Source organism: Canis aureus, chromosome 30 (assembly GCF_053574225.1).
Source record: "Canis aureus isolate CA01 chromosome 30, VMU_Caureus_v.1.0, whole genome shotgun sequence".
NCBI classification, from domain to species: Eukaryota; Metazoa; Chordata; class Mammalia; order Carnivora; family Canidae; genus Canis; species Canis aureus.
This window is the reverse complement of record NC_135640.1, coordinates 42,665,986-42,683,153: the sequence shown is the minus strand read 5'-3', so window position 1 is coordinate 42,683,153 and position 17,168 is coordinate 42,665,986. Positions and strand designations below refer to the sequence as shown.

At 66.1% G+C, this 17,168-nt stretch overlaps 1 protein-coding gene and 1 long non-coding RNA gene across 3 annotated transcripts; one reads left to right on the top strand and one right to left on the bottom strand.

Annotated features, from left to right (window-relative positions):
* Positions 1-1,635: 1,635 nt before the first annotated feature.
* SUMO3 (small ubiquitin like modifier 3) lies at positions 1,636-15,335 on the top strand. 2 transcript variants are annotated; one of them, XM_077879419.1, is made up of 4 exons: positions 1,636-1,791; positions 8,445-8,573; positions 12,004-12,075; positions 14,134-15,335. In XM_077879419.1, exons 1-4 carry the CDS (start codon positions 1,651-1,653, stop codon positions 14,209-14,211), a joined length of 420 nt encoding a protein of 139 aa, XP_077735545.1. In that variant the 5' UTR covers positions 1,636-1,650; the 3' UTR covers positions 14,212-15,335. The 2 variants fall into 2 exon arrangements, with proteins under 2 accessions (XP_077735545.1, XP_077735546.1); XM_077879420.1 differs by lacking the exon at positions 1,636-1,791 and adding an exon at positions 3,104-3,255.
* On the bottom strand, positions 14,785-16,951 carry LOC144302068 (uncharacterized). The gene is made up of 2 exons (XR_013368967.1): positions 16,418-16,951; positions 14,785-16,091 (listed from the first exon to the last, which is right to left on the bottom strand). It is a non-coding gene; the product is annotated as an uncharacterized LOC144302068 (long non-coding RNA).
* Positions 16,952-17,168: the final 217 nt, after the last annotated feature.

The window sequence follows — 17,168 nt, the reverse complement described above, 5'->3', positions numbered from 1 at the left end:
TGTGGCCGCCGCAGCTCGGAGTCCCTTGGCCCGAGAAGCCGTGGAGTCTGGGTGCTGGTGTCCGCGGGCAGGGACAGACACGCTGCGGAGACCCCGGGTGGGGCGCGCTGGGTCCGCCTGCACACACCCTGCTCGGTGCGGGCCTGGGACTGCTGGTGCGTCCGCGCAGTGAGGGGACGCGGCCCCAGCCCCCCGCGGCCTGCGGGTGGCACACGCTCACCAGCCCCCGGGGGCCCCTTCTGCAGGTCCTCAGGTACGAAGGTGGGCTTTCCGGGGAGCTTTCGCCAGTGGCTGCCCTGGGGGCTCAGCAGGGGGAACACGCAGCCGCGGCCCCGCCCACTCTCTGGACCACAGGTCCCCGTGCCCCGGTTTGTGGGGCCAGAAAGATGGGGTTCCCATGAGGCCTCGCTGGCCTTCCTGCTGCCGGGTGCAGCCCCCTGACGGGGGGCGCTGGGAGAGGACGGGGTGAGCAAAGAAGCAGACGACCAGAGCCAGGCCCTGGCACTCGACCCCGTGCCTCGGGGTGCAGGGTCTTCTTCCCCAGCTGGAGGGACAGGATCTCCCTCGAAGCTTCTGCAGGTGGTGAGCCCCGCCACGCTGGGTCGTCCCCAGGCCTGAGCTGACAGGCGCAAGAGGAGGAATCCTTGAACGTCTTGAAGTCCGGGCTCCCCTCGCGGCCCGCGCCCACGGACTCTCGGGGCCTCGACAGCTGCCCGCCCCGCCTCGCCCATGCCTGGCGCCTCGGCTTCGGTTCGGGAAGGTGCGTGTCTGGGCCTAGGCACGTGAGCACAAGTCCTGCGGGGGTCCGTCCCCTCACCGTCCTCACTGTCCTCGGGCTCACCGGTCCTGCAACACGTGAAGTCCTTCTGGTTCTGGCTCCCCGGCGGCTGGGCCCGGCCGGCCCGCGGATGTCAGGTGCGGTTTGCACCAGCTTCCACCAGGCTGTGCCCGGGCACCTCGTAGATGTGGAAACCCCGGGTGGGTTTTCTGAGCTTGGATCTGGGCTGTGATGTCTTATTTGCAGAAGACCCTTAGCAAACGTTTGTCTGCCCCTTCTGTCCTCTGTTGGCTCCAACGGTGCCTTAGACCCTCGGAGAGGGTTGGTGGCAGGGCTTCTGTTTGCTCCGTTTCCCCGGCTCCCTCGCATTTCTCCTCTCTGTTCTACTCTGCGGATTCCTGGACTTAGTGGGAAGTTTACGGATTCCCTCCTGTGTCCACGGGCCGTGGAATGAGCCGGTGGAAGGCATGCTTCCTTCGCGTGTCTGCGGGCCGGGTGCTTCCCGGGGGCCTTGCTCCCAGCCCCTCCCTTCGCGTCGCTGACCTTCCCCGCAGGAGCCTGAACACGAATCCTGCCAGACAATCTAGCTTCCGGGTCCTGTCTGAATCTGGTTTTGATTTTCCTGTCTTGATTGCGGGTTTTTTTTTTTTCTCTTTTTGTGTGTGTCCTTGTAATCGTTTCCTGAAAGACAGATGTCATCTGGAGGACGGCAGACGCGGAGGTCCCGGCATTCCTCTCCGGCAAAGGGCAGTCCTCCTGCGTGGCGTGGCTGCCGGCGGAGGGGCTGCGTCGGGGCTCCGGGTTCTGTGGTTGTGGCTTCTCTCGCGTCCGCTGACACACATTCCTCTGGCATCACGTGCTGAGGCTGGAAGATGGTCTGCCGGAGGCAGCTTCTCTATGTTCCTGCGCCACCTTCGGCTCTCGGGCTCCCCTGTGCACCCCCAGCTTGGCGACGTCTCTCCCTGGGACCGGGCACAGAGCACTCAGCGTGTTCCTTGGTGCTGGCTGTCCTGGTGCGGGGTGTGTGAGCACGTGTGTGTGTGGGGGGGGGGGGGTGGGGGGACTCTGTTGCCCTGGTCCAGCCCCACCATTATGCAGGCCTCATGTCCTTGGGTCTGGGCGGGACTTTTACAGGGATCTGTGTCCTCTCCAGGGACACCTTCAACATCTTCCCAAACTGCAGGAGGGTTGTCAGGCACCGGCGCGGAGGAGGGCAGCTGTGTGGGGACTCGGCTTCAGTGGGAGCAGGCCGGGGGGGGGGTCGGGACATAAACACAGGGTGCAGCTGGCCCGGCTCTCTGATGGTTTCGGAAAAGCTGTGGCTTTACGGGTTGTCCAGCGTCTCTCATTTGCAGACTGGGAGAATGACTGTTCGAGCCTCCTGCCTCCTCGGCAGGACCCTGCCCCCTGGACGACTGGTTACACGTCCATGACGTTCTCTTAGAGACCTAGTATGTAATTAATTAACAGTCTTATTCAGATTCTCCGCGGGCTTAGTTTCTGCTGCGTAGCGTGCGTTCCAGAAACATCAGGAAGGCGGTCACAGCACAGCCTCGTGCGCCCCACAGCGCACCCCGGCAGGTGCACGGCTTCTGCTTGCCAGGCTGAGGCCACGATCGGGACTGGCCAGGGGGACACGGGGAAGGGGCTCGGGGTGAAGCTGGCGCCACCTCGAGACCAGTGGCCCCAGGGGGAAGGCCTTCCCCAGGCCTCTGTCCCCCTGGAGCTCCGGGAAGGGCCAGGCCTGGGAGGTCCCTGCGCACCTTGCTAAACCAGCACAGGCCCCCCAGCGGGTAGGTGGGCGGCCTTGGAGCACCTTCCTCCCCCCGCGGGTCCTCCTCGCTGGACACTGGCTCCCCCCAGGGCCAGCGGCACCTCATCTGTAGCGGGGCTGCCTTCTGGGGACCCCGTGACCACCAGGGGCGGTTCACCACAGTGGTCTCCAGCTTCCTTTTCCTCTGAACGATGCCCCCTCACCTGGGAAACGAGTGGGTGCCCCTGGGTTTGGCCGCGCTGAGCAGGGGAGGGAGCAGGGCCAGGGCCAGGGCCAGGGCCAGGGCCGGGGAGGGGCATCATCCTTGTTGCTGGCCCCCAGGGCGACCCCAGGGCTCCCCGGGTCCTGGGCGCCTCCAACCCTTTCTCCTCCATCCTTTTGGTGCCCAGAGCGCGCCCCGGTCCTGCATCCGCCCCCGCCCCCGCCCCGCCTTCGGGCCCGCCCGTGACGCACTCCCGACCCGGGAACCTCGGCCCGGCCGAGCGCGCGCCCGACGCCCTGAGCACGCGCCTCGTGCACGCGCGCCCGCCACGTGACCCCTCGGCAGCCAACCGGCGCGCGCGGATTCGGGGGCAAAGCGCGGCCCCGCGAGCAGTTGCGGCGGGACAGCGGCGGCCCGGAGCCTCATCGCCCGCTCCCGCGCCGCCCGCCCGCCTCCCCGCCGCTCCGCCGCCGCGCAGCCATGTCCGAGGAGAAGCCCAAGGTAAGGGCGCCGGGGCCGGCCGGGACCCCGGGACGCCCGCGCCCGCGCCAACCCGCCGCCCCCGCCGCCCCGGCCCGCGCCCGGCGCCCTCCGCCCTCCGCGACCTCGGGCTGCGGGACCCGGGGCAGGCGGCGTCTGCGGGGCGGCCCCGCGCCCCGGGCCTCCCGCCCCTCCCCCCGCGCGCCGCTCCCCTCCCCCTCCTGCCCGGCTCCGCCCCGCCCCGCGCCGCGCCCCGCCCCGGCCCCGCCCCGCGGCCAGGCCCCGCCCCTCTCCCGGCCCCGCCCCTCCCAGGCCCCGCCCCTCCCAGGCCCCGCCCCTCCCGGGAGCCCGGCCGGCGGGCCTATGACGCAGCCGTGGGGGGCGGGGCCGCCTCGGTTGGGACCGCACCCGCCGTCCCCGGGCCCCGACCGCCTCCCCGCTCCCCTCCCCCCTCCCCTCCCCCCTCCGCGGCCCCGCCGTGCACCCCAGCACCCCTGGCTCCCCGGGCCGCGCCGCTCCGCTCCCCACCTCTCCGCGGAGCCCTTGCGGCGCTGCTGCCCGCCCCGCCCCCTCCCCTCCCCCTCCCCTCCCCCTCCCCCTCCCCGCGGGTCCCGCTGCGGCCGCGGGGGGCTCCCAGCTTCCCGTCGGGCCTCCCGTGTGCGCTCCCCTCCCTTATGGGTAGCGTCGCTGGCGCTGTTCTCCGGGGGTGCGTCCGCCTCTCCATCACGTCCCCCCCCGCGCGCCCCCTGCGCGCCCCCTCCCCGCCGTCCTCCCTGTGCCCCCCCCGCCCGTCCCCCTCCCCGCCGTCCTCCCTGTGCCCCCCCCGCCCGTCCCCTCCCCGCCGTCCTCCCTGTGCCCCCCCCGCCCGTCCCCTCCCCGCCGTCCTCCCTGTGCCCCCCCCCGCCCGTCCCCTCCCCGCCGTCCTCCCTGTGCCCCCCCCGCCCGTCCCCTCCCCGCCGTCCTCCCTGTGCCCCCCCCCGCCCGTCCCCTCCCCGCCGTCCTCCCTGTGCCCCCCCCGCCCGTCCCCTCCCCCGCGCCGTCCTCCCTGTGCCCCCGCCCGTCCCTCCCCGCCGTCCTCCCTGTGCCCCCCCCGCCCGTCCCCTCCCCGCCGTCCTCCCTGTGCCCCCCCCTGCCCGTCCCCTCCCCGCCGTCCTCCCTGTGCCCCCCCCCGCCCGTCCCCTCCCCGCCGTCCTCCCTGTGCCCCCCCCGCCCGTCCCCTCCCCGCCGTCCTCCCTGTGCCCCCCCCGCCCGTCCCCTCCCCGCCGTCCTCCCTGTGCCCCCCCCCGCCCGTCCCCTCCCCGCCGTCCTCCCTGTGCCCCCCCCCGCCCGTCCCCTCCCCGCCGTCCTCCCTGTGCCCCCCCTGCCTGTCCCCTCCCCGCCGTCCTCCCCGTGCCCACCCTGCGCGCCACCTCCCCCTCCGTCCTCCCCGTGCCCCCCCTGCCCGTCCCCTCCCCGCCGTCCTCCCTGTGCCCCCCCCCGCCCGTCCCCTCCCCGCCGTCCTCCCTGTGCGCCCCCTGCACGCCACCTCCCCGCCGTCCTCCCTGTGCCCCCCCCTGCTTGTCCCCTCCCCGCCATCCTCCCCGTGCCCACCCTGCGCGCCACCTCCCCCTCCGTCCTCCCCGTGCCCCCCTGCCCGTCCCCTCCCCGCCGTCCTCCCTGTGCCCCCCCGCCCGTCCCCTCCCGCCGTCCTCCCTGTGCCCCCCCCGCCCGTCCCTCCCCGCCGTCCTCCCTGTGCCCCCCCCGCCCGTCCCCTCCCCGCCGTCCTCCCTGTGCCCCCCCCTGCCTGTCCCCTCCCCGCTGTCCTCCCCATGTGGCCCCTGCCCGTCACCTCCCCCTGCTGTGTTCTGGATTTGTGCTCATCCCTCCTTTCTGGGCCCTCTGGGGTGTGCTCCTCACGCAGGCAGGCCGTTCTTAGCAAGGCCTGACGTTAGGTTAACTGCTCTTATTAAAAACCGGCATTTGAAGCTTTGGGTCTGCGTCTTGGGCGCCTACACTTTTGCCAAGTGGCAACTCAGCGGAGTCAAGTACTTGGGACATGGGCTTCTTGTGATAGTGGAGCTTGGACACTGAGCCTGGAGCCTCGGGGCCCTGGGGACACACTGGAGTCAAGCGGGGTGGGGCGGGCCCTCGGGAGCTGGCGCGGGGCTCGCTGCAATCTCAGGTCACGCTCCAGGACCCCGTCCTCACTCCTGATGCGATTGCAGCTGCCCTGCCCTCCTCCGCTCAGCCTGTGCCGTTCTTCTCTCGGGTACTGGTGCCTGTGCGGGTGCCTGTGTGGGTGCCTGTGCGGGTTTCTGGGGGCTTCCTTTTGCGGAGGCTTAACTGCAGGAAATGGAGCAGCGTGATGTCTTGAGCGCGCTTGCTCTGAACTGCGGGGCCGCCTGCCACGTGCCAGCTGTCGGGGAAGCCGAGCACAGGCTGCGCCTCCCGAGCCCAGGGAGCTGGGCAGGAGGGCAGCAGGCACCCCAGGCCGTCCTGCTGGTGGGAGGAAAACCTGGGGGGCAGTTGGGGACAGCCCCTGCCGCCTCTGGGTAGCTGACGCAGGGGGACCCTAGTGATTTGTGGTCAGTGTTGCTTTTCCTTTACTCCTGCCCTTTGGGGGCCCGGGACAGGCCATTCCGAGTGTCCTTCCCTAGAGAGAGGGGCTCGTGGTGGTCCCTGCCTGCCGCCTCCCGCTGCCCTGTGGCCACTGCCCCGTGTGCCCGTTCTACGTTCCGGCCCCGTATCCGTGCGTTTTGGCACATTCGTATCTTTTTGTTGAAAAAGCAGATAGTGTCTCTACCCACGCGCAGAAGAATGAAGCTGGACCCTTACCTTACACCGTATACAAGAGGCAACTCAGAGGGGCTCGGGGGCCTAAGTGTTGAGACTAGAGCAGTGAAGCTCTTAGGACACAACGTAGGACAGGCCTTCCTGACCCTGGATGTGACAGCAGAGGCCAGGCCACCAGAGCACAGCGGACCTGGAGCTCGTGCAGCCCGAGGCTCCATCACGGGGGCAGCAGCCACCGCCCAGAGGGAGGGGGGTTTGCGACTCCGTCTCTGATCACGGGCTGCTGCCCGGAGAGCCTAGAGCGCCGCTCACACTCTGAGCCAACAAGAACTGTTCACAACCGGACACACTCTCGAACGGGCGCCTCTCCAGAGGAGGTGCACACGTGGCCACACGCGCACGGAACGCGCTCGTCCACCACTGAGCAGAGAAACACCGATCAAAGTGCAGTGAAACGCCAGCTCCCACCCACGGGGTCGTGCTTTCCCACACCAGACACACTCACGCTGGGCGGGAAGGCAAAGCGGGCGGTCAGCGCAGAGTGTTCCTAAAAACATTAAAACTAGAAGTAGCATATGGACCTGCAATCCTGCTTCCCGGTACTTGCCCCCGAGATCAGAGAGCGGGATCTCCAGGAGATACTTGTCCACCCAGGCTCACCGCAGCATTACCGTGGAAGTCACCCCGTGTCCGTGGACAGATGGCGACAGTGAACACAGCCCACCCACGCCGTGCGTGGTACGCGGTCCCGGCAGGGCAGTGAACCCTGACCCCAGCCGTGCCGCGGTCAAACCTTGAGGACGTCATGCTGCATGAGATAAGCCAGTCCCAAGAGGACAAATACTGTGTGATCCACTTTTTTTTTTTTTTTTAAAGATTTACTCATTTATTCATAAGAGACCCAGGCAGAGGGAGAAGCAGGCTCCATGCAGAGAACCGGATGTGGGACTCAATCCCGGGGCTCCAGGATCACGCCCTGGGCTGAAAGCGGCGCTGAACCTCTGAGCCACCCAGGGATCCCTGTGTGATCCACTTTTATGGGATCTGTAGAGGAGTCACTATCACAGAGACAAGGAATGGGGGGGGTGCTGGGGAGACACGGTTGGGTTCAACGGCACAGAGGTTCAGTCCTGCAGGGTGAACGGGGTTCTGGAGATGGACGTGGTGAAGGTTGTAGGACGTTCAGACCAACCAAAGGGGGTGATGTGGTGGCTTTTACACTAGGTTTACGTTAACACAGAAACATTGGGAAAAAAATAATATCTCTAAGTAGATACAAAGGCGGTCGCCTGGATTGGATCCTGGAACAGGAACAGGACGATGGTGGAAAACTTGGCGACACGTCAGGGAGGCTCGGAGTCCCTCTGCCGGTGGTGAGCGGCGCCGGCCTGGGCGGCAGGGGCAGTGTGGCGTGTGGCGCGGGGTGTTGGCCCAGGGCCGTGCGCACCCCCGGCCCCGACGGCTGCGCCTTTTCTCTTAACGTACACTTCTCTAAATGTACAAAATGAAGCCTTTATTTGAAAAAAAGGCACGGCAAGTATGGACACCTCATCTCCGGGGAGCGAGGGGGTGCTGCCCCGGCCCCGGGTCCCGCGCGTTGCCCACGGCGGAGTCACGGGGAGGGGGGGCCCCGCTGGTGCCTGCACGGCCGCGGAGGGCGATCCTGTCTCGTGGCGGGGGTCCTACTGGGGTCCTGCCTCCCGGGGCCGCTTCTCGGGTCGGCTCCCCCACGGGCTCCCCACCCCAAGGGCGTGGCCCAGAGAGGTGGGCGCGTGTGACGGGGACAGGCGCACTCTATGTCCAAAGGGACTCGGGCCAGCTGGATCGTCCGCTCAGAGTAAAGCCTCCCGCCTTCCCCGGCGGCGCCAGCTAAGCGAGGTGGCCGAGCCCGCAGGAGCCGCCCTGGGTGCCCCAACCGCACCTCCCAGAATCCCGCTCTGGGACCCGGGGGGCCCGCCGTCCTGAACCCCAGCTCCTTGCTTCATTCCAGCTGTGCTTCCGGGCCCTGCGCCGCCCCTGTCACGATCGTTTGGGGCTCGGACAGCATCACAAGTGTCAGAGATGCCACCGGGGTGGGACCGCTGCGGGGGGAGGGGGGACCCTGGCCTGCCCATCCTCCACGGGGCCTGCCCCCCCCCATCCTCACCCGGCGTGTGCCTGCCTGCGGGCGTGTGTTCACCGTCCTCTCCTAACAAGGAGGGCTTTGGGGTTTCTCAAGAGTCCCTAAGCGGGTTTTTCCCTCCAAAGCCTCCGTAGGTGTATGCTGTGCCCCTGCACGCGCCCGCCCACCAGAGGGGTTCGTTCCGCGTGGACGTGAAGCCCTCGTGTGCGCGACCCCGGGCTGCGGGGGAGTCGGGAGGGGTTGTCGCTGAGACTCCCGCCCCGCCGCCTGGAGCGCGGCGGCCCGTGGCTGAGACCCGGTGTCCGTGTCCTTGCAGGAGGGGGTGAAGACGGAGAATGACCACATCAACCTGAAGGTGGCCGGGCAGGACGGCTCCGTGGTCCAGTTCAAGATCAAGAGGCACACGCCGCTGAGCAAGCTGATGAAGGCCTACTGCGAGAGGCAGGTGCGCCTGTGCCCTGGGGGCCTGCGGGCCACGGGCTGCCCGGGCCTCGGCTGTCCCGGGGGCGCGTGTGCCCGGGGTGCTCCTGTGTGCGTGTGCCTGCGTGTGTGCTCGTCCCTCGGCGTGCGTGTGTGTGCGTCTGCATGTGTGTACTCGTCCCTCGTGTGTGCATGTGTGCGCGTGTGTGTGCCTGCGTGTGCGTGCTCATCCGTGGTGGCCGTTTCCTTCTGCCGTCAGAGCATCAGCCCTGTGTCCGCGGACAGGCCAGGCCGCCGGCTCTTCCCGGAGCGGGGAGCGTGGGGTGTGCCCTCTGGTGGCTGCTGGGAGCGCAGTGGCTCAGTCCGTCCCTGCAGGTGCAGCGCAGTAGCTGGGCCGCGACTGAGACACGGCCTTGGGGGCTCACGGGGGGCTTGATTCTTCCCCTTGCTCACGAGCATCGCGGCCGTGGCCGGGTCGCCGCAGGTCCCGGTTGTCGTTATCAGCGTCTGGACAGACGTGTGGCTCACACACATCGGTGCTTCCAACCTTGCTGTCCTTTGTCCTCATTCACACACCAGGCCTCTCTGCACCACCCGCGTCCCCCACACGGTGGCCCGTCGCGTGTCGCTGTGTGGTGGGGGGCGCGGGCTCTGGGGCGCCCTGTTCCTCTGTGTGGACGCTTTGTCAGGCCTGGCGCTGTGTTGTGGTCGACGCGGTGAGTGAGCCGCGTCCCTGTCCCCGTCCGCCCCCCCCCCCGTCCCTGCCCCCCCCCCCCCCCCCCCGCTCACCCCCTCCCCCCGGCCGAGCCCGCCAGCCTTGCAGCCGCCTCCCTCGTTCTTCCCGGGCTGGCGTGTCTCTGTTCCTGGGTCTCCGTGTGTTTGGCTTCCGAGGTGATTTTCCCCACGGGAGGTGGAAACTCTGCTCTGGGACGAGCCCTCCGCGCGCGTCTGCCCGGTCCCTGCAGGACATGGCCCTGGGCCTCGCGGGTCCTGCCAGGGAGGTGCCATCCGCTGGGCGGTGCAGCGGGTTCGCGGCGACAGCTCGTGTCTGGCTCGTGTCTCGTGGGCCCAGCTGGTCTGTTGGCCGTCATGTGTGGTTTTCTGGGAGGTCCTGTGAAGTCATTGCCCGTATTCTCCACGCACCGTGCGGGGGGCGTGTCCCCATGCTTCAAGCCGTCCCGCCGCACCTGTGGTGTGACTGTCCTTGCAGAGCCACCTCCGAGTCTTTCCGGAGACTTCTTTGGCCGCCATCCTACGTATTTTCTGGGTTAGTCCGGCTTCGTCCTGTTTCGCGGAGCGTGTCTTCCAGCGTCTTGCTCTGCAGTGTCCTTGGGGCGCGTGGGGCTGCAGGCGACTTCCCCGTCACAAACCTTCGCCCTTCACCATTGGCTGCACGACCATTTCCAGGTTGAAATTCGTTTTTGTCTTTTGGGCCCTTCACGTCCTTTTCTTGTTGCAGCGTTGGTGCGGACATTCAGTGACATTCTGGTTCTCTGTCCTGTGAGGTCGCTTTGCTCTTCTCTGGGAGCTTTCGGGATCTGTTCTTGGGCCCCAAAACCTCACTCTCAGGGGCTTGGAGGTGCGTGATTGTACCGTACCGGTCACTTTCCTGGTACTTTTTTCTCTTTCTTTCTTTTTTTCTTTCTTTTCTCTCTTTCTTCCCTTCCTTCCCTCCTTCTCTTCCTCCCCTCCTTCCTCTCCTCCTTTGATCCATCCATCCATCCATCTCTGCACCCGTCTTGGGGCTTGAACTCACACGCCGAGGTCAAGGGTCACAGGCCAGGCGCCCCTTGTTTTTGTTGAGGACACGTGGCCGCGGCGGGCGGTCCTGGGATGCCGGGCCCTCTGTCGTCCCGTGCGCCGTGTTGGGAACGCCGTGTACCTTGCTGTCACCCCTCCTGGAGCTGACGCTTGGGATTGTTTCTGCCCGCCTGGCATCGGGCTTTGCTGTTGCTCTTGGGCTTCTTTCTGGGAGGGCCCTTCAGCCTTGGTTCCCACGCTGCGTGGAGAGTCTTGCTTCTGTCGTGACTTCTCGTTTCCACACGTTCTTCGAGGGGTTTCCTCTCCCACCCGCACCCACCTCTTGTGTTCCGTGTCCCCGAGGGCTGCAGGTGCCTGTGTGGCCTCCGTGCCCCGTCCTCCGCGCCTACCCTTCCTTTCCTCCTCACCGGCTGGACGGCTCACACATCCGAGTCTTCATGGTCCCACGGCCGTGCTGAAGTGCTCGTGCCTGAGAACCACGCCCGGCAAGCTGGCGGAGAGTGGCAGGCACAGAGCCCTGCCCCGCGGGGGTGACCTGCCCGGGTGGGCTGGGGGTCGCAGGTGTTGCAGCCTGTGAGTCAGTAGGTTTCCCAGGAGCCCACCTGCCAGGCCCGTCTGCCCTGGGGGTGCGGCCGGACGGGGCAATGGGGCTCGGCGGGCGGCTGGCGTCCAGGCTGGTTGGTCCCTGGTGTCCTGAGCCCAGGGCTCCAAGCCGACCTTCTGGAAAGTAGACCTCTTGCCTGTGGTGGGGACAGTGCGTGGCCCGTGCGGCTGGGGGCCCGAGTCGGGGTCCGGTGGGGCCTATCGTGTCAGCTTCCAGGGGCCTCCGCGGTCGGCCGGTGCTCATCTGTGCGGCACAGACACCATGGGTGGGCCCCTGGGCTGTGGGGCCCCGCGTGTTGCCCCGCCCCGACCTCGGGGTCGTCCCCACCGCCCTGCGGCTCCCCCAGGGCCAGTCCTCTCCTGCTCCCCTCATCCTCGTCGTTCGTGCCTGAATGTTTAAGTATCTTTTCAGGAGGGAGCGGAGCGGAGATGCTGGTCTCAATGCTGCCTGTTTTGTTTAAGTAAAATCGGGATTGCTTTTTATTTTATTTATTCACGAGACACAGGGAGAGAGAGGCAGAGACACGGGCAGAGGGAGAAGCAGGCTCCCTGCGGGGAGCCCAATGCGGGACTCGATCCCGGGACCCCGGGGTCACGCCCTGAGCCCAGGGCAGATGCTCCACCTCTGAGCCCCGGGCGCCCCGTCGTTGCTCCCTAAAGGAGACGCTCAGCTTCCGGGCCACGTCCGCCTGCCCTCGGGACCCGCGGCTCACAGCCCGGCCTGGACGGAAGACGCTCCGCCGGGGCCTCCCTGGGCCCAGCGGTCCGGGCCGCCCCCCGCTCGCAGGCCGTGCTGGGACCCCGGGCTCGCCGGTCCCCGAAGGCTTGTCGCCCAGAGGTTCTGGGGGGCGGTGCCGGCCACGCGGAGCCTGTCCCTGGAGGGAGGTGAGGGTGCGGCGGGCAGGACGCGGGCCCGGGCCTGGGCTGGCTGCTGGGCCGCGCAGGAGATGCCCGGAGGCCACCGACGAGTTTTACTAACAGGGTGGGTCGAAAGTTCGTTCAGAATCCTAATATTTTGAGATTCGTGTTTTATTTTCTGGAATGAACGTGTCACCTGGAGATTTCTAATGATAATTGGTCTTTCTTTGCAGGGCTTGTCGATGAGACAGATTAGGTTCAGGTTTGACGGGCAGCCGATTAACGAGACGGACACCCCCGCGCAGGTACGAAAGGCGGCGCTGCCGAGCGGCTCCTGCGGCCCGCGCGGGGCCACTGCCCTCGGCCGCGCTGCTCCGAACGCTGCTCACGGGGCTCCTGTCTTCATGTCTTCATGGTTTTCAACTATTAGGCTATTGAATTTTTAAATGTTGGAGTTCAGTTTTTCAAATGAGAAAAATGCACTTGGTCAGACATCCTGCTCCGTGCTGGGGGCCGGGGCGGAGGGCCGCGGGCCGAGCAGGGGGCCCCGGGGCCACTACCAGGCCTGGCCATGTCCCCCGCTCCTGCCGCCCCTCCCGGCGCCCACCCCTTGGATCTGGACACCGGATTGCAGCGACACATCGCTGGCCCGATCTTGTGCCCTTCAGGGTGTGGGCGGAAGGGACGGGCCGTCATCCTCAGTCACGCGGTGTTTGCTTGCTGCCCACCACACGCCCGCCCCGTTGCTGCGCCTCACGCTGGGGTGACGGGGCTTCGGGCCTGGAGCAGGAGTGCAGTGGGGCTGTGGCCGTTGTCGGATCGTGATCCAGAGCCACCCACCCTTGAGCCTCCATCTTCTCCGTCAGTAAAGTGGGGAGGACGCCTGTTTCTGTCCTGCAAGGAGCTGTGAGCATCAGTCTGATCAGTTCACGTGACAGCACCACGCAGCAAGAGGCTGGGTGCGCCACCCTGGGGACCTCACCCTGCTCAGACGGGCTCTGGGCTGCAGGGGGAGGGGGCAGGCTGTGTGTGCTGCTCTGGGGACCCTTACCCTGCTCACATGGGCTCTGGGCTGCGGGAGGAGGCCGTGTGTGCCGCCCTGGCGACTCTCACCCAGCTCATGTGGGTGCTGGGCTGCAGGGGGGAGGCCATGTGTGCTGCTCTGGGGACCCTCACCCTGCTCACATGGGCTCTGAGCTGCGGGGGGAGGGCCTGTGTGCTGCCCTGGGGACCCTCACACTGCTCACACGGGCGCTGGGCTGCGGGAGTTTCCTGGGGGCGGGGGGGGGGGAGGTGGAGGGGCACCCGGGCTCCCCCTCCTGCCTGTCATCTGGCTGCTGCCCGGGGTGTCTGAGCCGGAGAGGGGCCCTGCCCTCCCAGCCCTACCCCAGTCCCCTCTGAGAATGTCCCTGGGACCCGGGACTGCTTCCAGCCTCTAGTCTGAATCGGCAGAGAAGCTTCCTTTTGTTCAGAGGGTGGACAGAGATCAGGGTAGATGTGTGCTCCCTGTGCCAGAAAGGGAAAGCCGTTTGCACCATCCCTCCCATGGTCGTGAAGGGCAGGAAGGGGTGCAGTGGGCAGAGCCAGCATGTCCCTCACTTTAGCACATCCTCCTTGTGTGACGGGGCTTGCTTTGGAGTCCACAGGCACGATCCTTGCACTTGTCATGAAGAATCCACGGCACCTGTTACGTGCTCCTCAGTGGAACACGATTTTGTGTAAAGTTCGGTAAAAATTTTGGATGCTTGTTTTTTTTTTTTAAACTTTTATTTATTTATAATAGTCACAGAGAGAGAGAGAGAGAGAGAGGGGCAGAGGGAGAAGCAGGCTCCATGCACCGGGAGCCTGACGTGGGATTCGATCCCGGGTCTCCAGGATCACACCCCGGGCCAAAGGCAGGCGCCAAACTGCTGCGCCACCCAGGGATCCCGGATGCTTGTTTTTTAATAAGACTCATTTTTTCTTTCTAAAGGTTTCATTATTTTTTAAGTCATCTGTATACATTGCATGGGGCTTGAACTCATGACCCCGAGCTCACGAGTCTCATTCTTTAAGACTGAGCCAGGCAGGCGCCCCAGAGGCTGCTTTTCTATCCGAGTCCTTAGCTCCGAATATCCTTTTGTGAGTTCTGTGAGCATCTTGGTGGGTGAACGGGCTTGTTGGAAATCCCAGCCGAGCGCTGTCCCGGCATGGTGCACCTGAGGACAGGTGTGGTGGGGATGGTGTTCCCGGGGGGGGGGGGGGGGGGGCCGGAGGGAGGGGACAGCGCAGTGAACCTGCAGAGTCGTCCAGGTGAGCGTGGCGCGTTCTGGGATCCCAGGAAACTAACTGCTCTCCCTCTCTCGCCGCCGCACCCCCGCCAGCTGGAGATGGAGGACGAGGACACCATCGATGTGTTCCAGCAGCAGACAGGAGGCGCGCGGGAGAGCGGCTGGCCCTAAGGGTGCCGCCTCTGCAGGGACCGTCCCCACGTGTCCTCGTGCTCGCACCTGCTGTGGAATAGTGAACCCGTGACCATGCCAATCACAGAGGAGTCTGCGGAAACCCGAGGACAGTCACCAGAATTACTTTCCTCTCTGACGTTTCGCAAGGGCAACTCAGAACTCTGCGGGGGGAGGGCGCCCACAGCTGAAGTCAGGCCAGTCACACTTGTCTTTGTTGGGGGGAAAGGAGTGGTGAGGGTTTTGGGGTTCGTTTGCTTTCATTTTTGTTTTTTCCTCCCTCTAACTTTTGCCCCCAAATGTGTGGTCTGAATGTCCACTTTTAGTCTAGATGGGGATCTGACCCCAGGTGTTGACCCCCCCACCCCCACCGCCACCCCACTGTTTATTCCAGTGGAGACCTCACGGCACCACAGAGGGGCTGCTGCCGTTGGACGAGTTTTGGGGCCGGTTTGGGGATGGGAAACAATCTCACGATGTCATACAGGCACAGGTATTTGAAATGGTAAATACTGCATTTCAGGAAATAGTAAAGTCAGAGGGAAAATACTGGAAGGCTTTTTAAAAGGTGAAAAGGAAAATAAGCAGGTCTTTCAGACCCTTGGCCCCGATGGAGAAGGAAGCCACCCCCACGCGTCTCACTGGGCCCTGGGGCCGTGGCTGCCCGTTTCTCCTCTGGGCAGTTAAGGTCTCTCTACAAAATCTGGATTCAGCACTGCTGAGTTTGCAGCTGTTTTTGCGTGAAAGACCTGCCTCAGAGTGTGTTGGCGGTGGAGCCCCCGCAGCGGTGACTTGGCGTTGCCCTCGTGGACGTGGGCTGCGCTGCTTTCCCAGTAGGTGTGGGGTGTACGCTTTAGGACGTGATTTCGTTCAGTACCAGTTACACGGCTGCTTCTCCTGCTGCTGCGTGCGCACCACCTGCTGCTGGTCCTAGTCCCCGAGTGGACCGCGACATCGTCCCTCACCTGCCTGAAATCTTGCCGAAGGCCTTTGCGTTTCCTTTGTGTTCTGCTGTCCGGGCGAGGGTGGGAGGTCGGCTGGCTCTGTTCTGTTTATTCACCAATTTGTACATGATTTGTTGTCCTTTGCTACTGTAAACAGTAAATATAGTTTGCTATTCTGTCTCTGGGCTTGGATTACACGCTGCGTGTGGCCGAGGGGGCGGACTGTCCCCGTTCCGCGTCCGGGCCAGCCACTGGGGTGGCCACTGGCATCCTGAGCCTGGGTGGGGAGGAGTGGGTATGTCCCTGGACCCTCTGCACGCCGCAGGTCGCCCGTGCCAGGCCTGGGTTTCCTGCCCACGGCTGCATTGGCTGCAGTGCCCCGGCCTTGGCTGCGCCCACCGGGCATCACGACCTCGCCTCTCCTGGGGTCCCGGGTATGGGGGGCGCGTTGTGGGGCGCGTGAACGTGCACGTTAGTCAGGGCTTCTCAAGGTTTTTGTTGTTTGAACCTAAAGACTCTTTTCCTTTGTGCACTGCATCCCACTCACTTCCGTGAAGTCAGTGCTGGACCACGGTTCTCTAGGCCTCGGCCCTGACAGACACAGACCTCGGAGGCTGCTTTGCATTGTTTTTTGTTTTTTAAGATTTTGTTCATTTATTCCTGAGACACACAGAGAGAGGCAGAGACACAGGCAGAGGGAGAAGCAGGCTCCCTGCGGGGAGGGACGTGGGCTCCACCCCGGCCTCTGGGTCACGCCCTGGGCTGAAGGCCTGAGTCCCCCCTCCCCCCCTTCTTAAATTTGGCCCAGTTCAGCGATGCCGCCTGCCGGCCGCTACTGCAGCTGCATCCACGAGCAGGGGCCGCTCCTTGCCCTCGGGACGGGTTTTCAGGTTGCAGGAGGCCCGTGATGACAATAAACCAAGGACGCAATAGATCCTACAGAACATCACACGGTGGATTCTGTGGGAGGGTATGGAGGCCGAGGCGGCGCGCGGACGGTCTGGAGCTGAGGACGCCTCTAACGGTGCACAGGTGTTTGTGTGGCGGGGCCGCAGAGCGCCACCTGGGGTCACTCCCTTTGAGGTCAGGAAGACCCGGGTTCTGAGAAGCACCGGCGCGCCCCAGATCCCAGATCCCGGGGTCAGTGGGGACGGAGCCACCATATCACTAGGGGACCCGCGGCCCACTGCTCCCCACAGCGGACAAGCCGGAGGGGCAGGGAGCCCGATGGGGTAGCGACGGGACCCAGGCCCTCCCCTCACCCGGGCAGCAGGTGAGCACGAGCAGGCACGAGCAGGCACGAGCAGGCACGAGCAGGCCTTTGCCGCTTTGCACCTCTCTGAGGACGCGGGGGTCTGGGCAATCGGGTCCTGCGGGGCCAGGCCGGCGGGAGGGGCCTTCGCGGTCCGCGGGCGGGTCCGGCCCGAAGCCCAGGGACGTCCGGCAGCTGCTCCCCGCGCCTCCTGCCTTGACTGCGCCGGGCCCGGCCGACACGCCAGGGGAGCCTGTGGGAACCGACCAGCGGGTCTTCAGCCTCTTAACATGGTCATTTACTTATTCGGGAGAGACACAGGGAGGGGGTAGAGAGAGACGCCGGGACCCAGGCGCGGGGAGGCGCGGGGAGGCGCGGGGAGGCGCAGGGAGGCGCAGGCCCCACGCAGGGCCGACGCGGGCCTCGATCCCGGGACCCGGGACCCGGGGTCACGCCCTGGGCCGGAGGCGGCGCCGACCGCTGAGCCCCTCCCCACGGGGACGTGATCCAAGAACGTGCAGCACCGACGCGATCCGCTCGGCCGCCCCCGCCCCGGCCTCCGTGTCCCTCCCTGGCCCCCGCCCCCCCGTGATGTAACAGGCGGCCGACCCCGTCCTCCGCGGCCCTCCCCCCCCCCGGGGCCCGCGTGACCCTCCGTCCCGGGCCCGCGCCCCCGCCCGCGGCTCAGCCGCAAGGACCCGGCGCCGGGGAGCCGCTGCCTCGGGGACCCCGCGGGCGGGACGTCGCGGCCACCGCGCCTG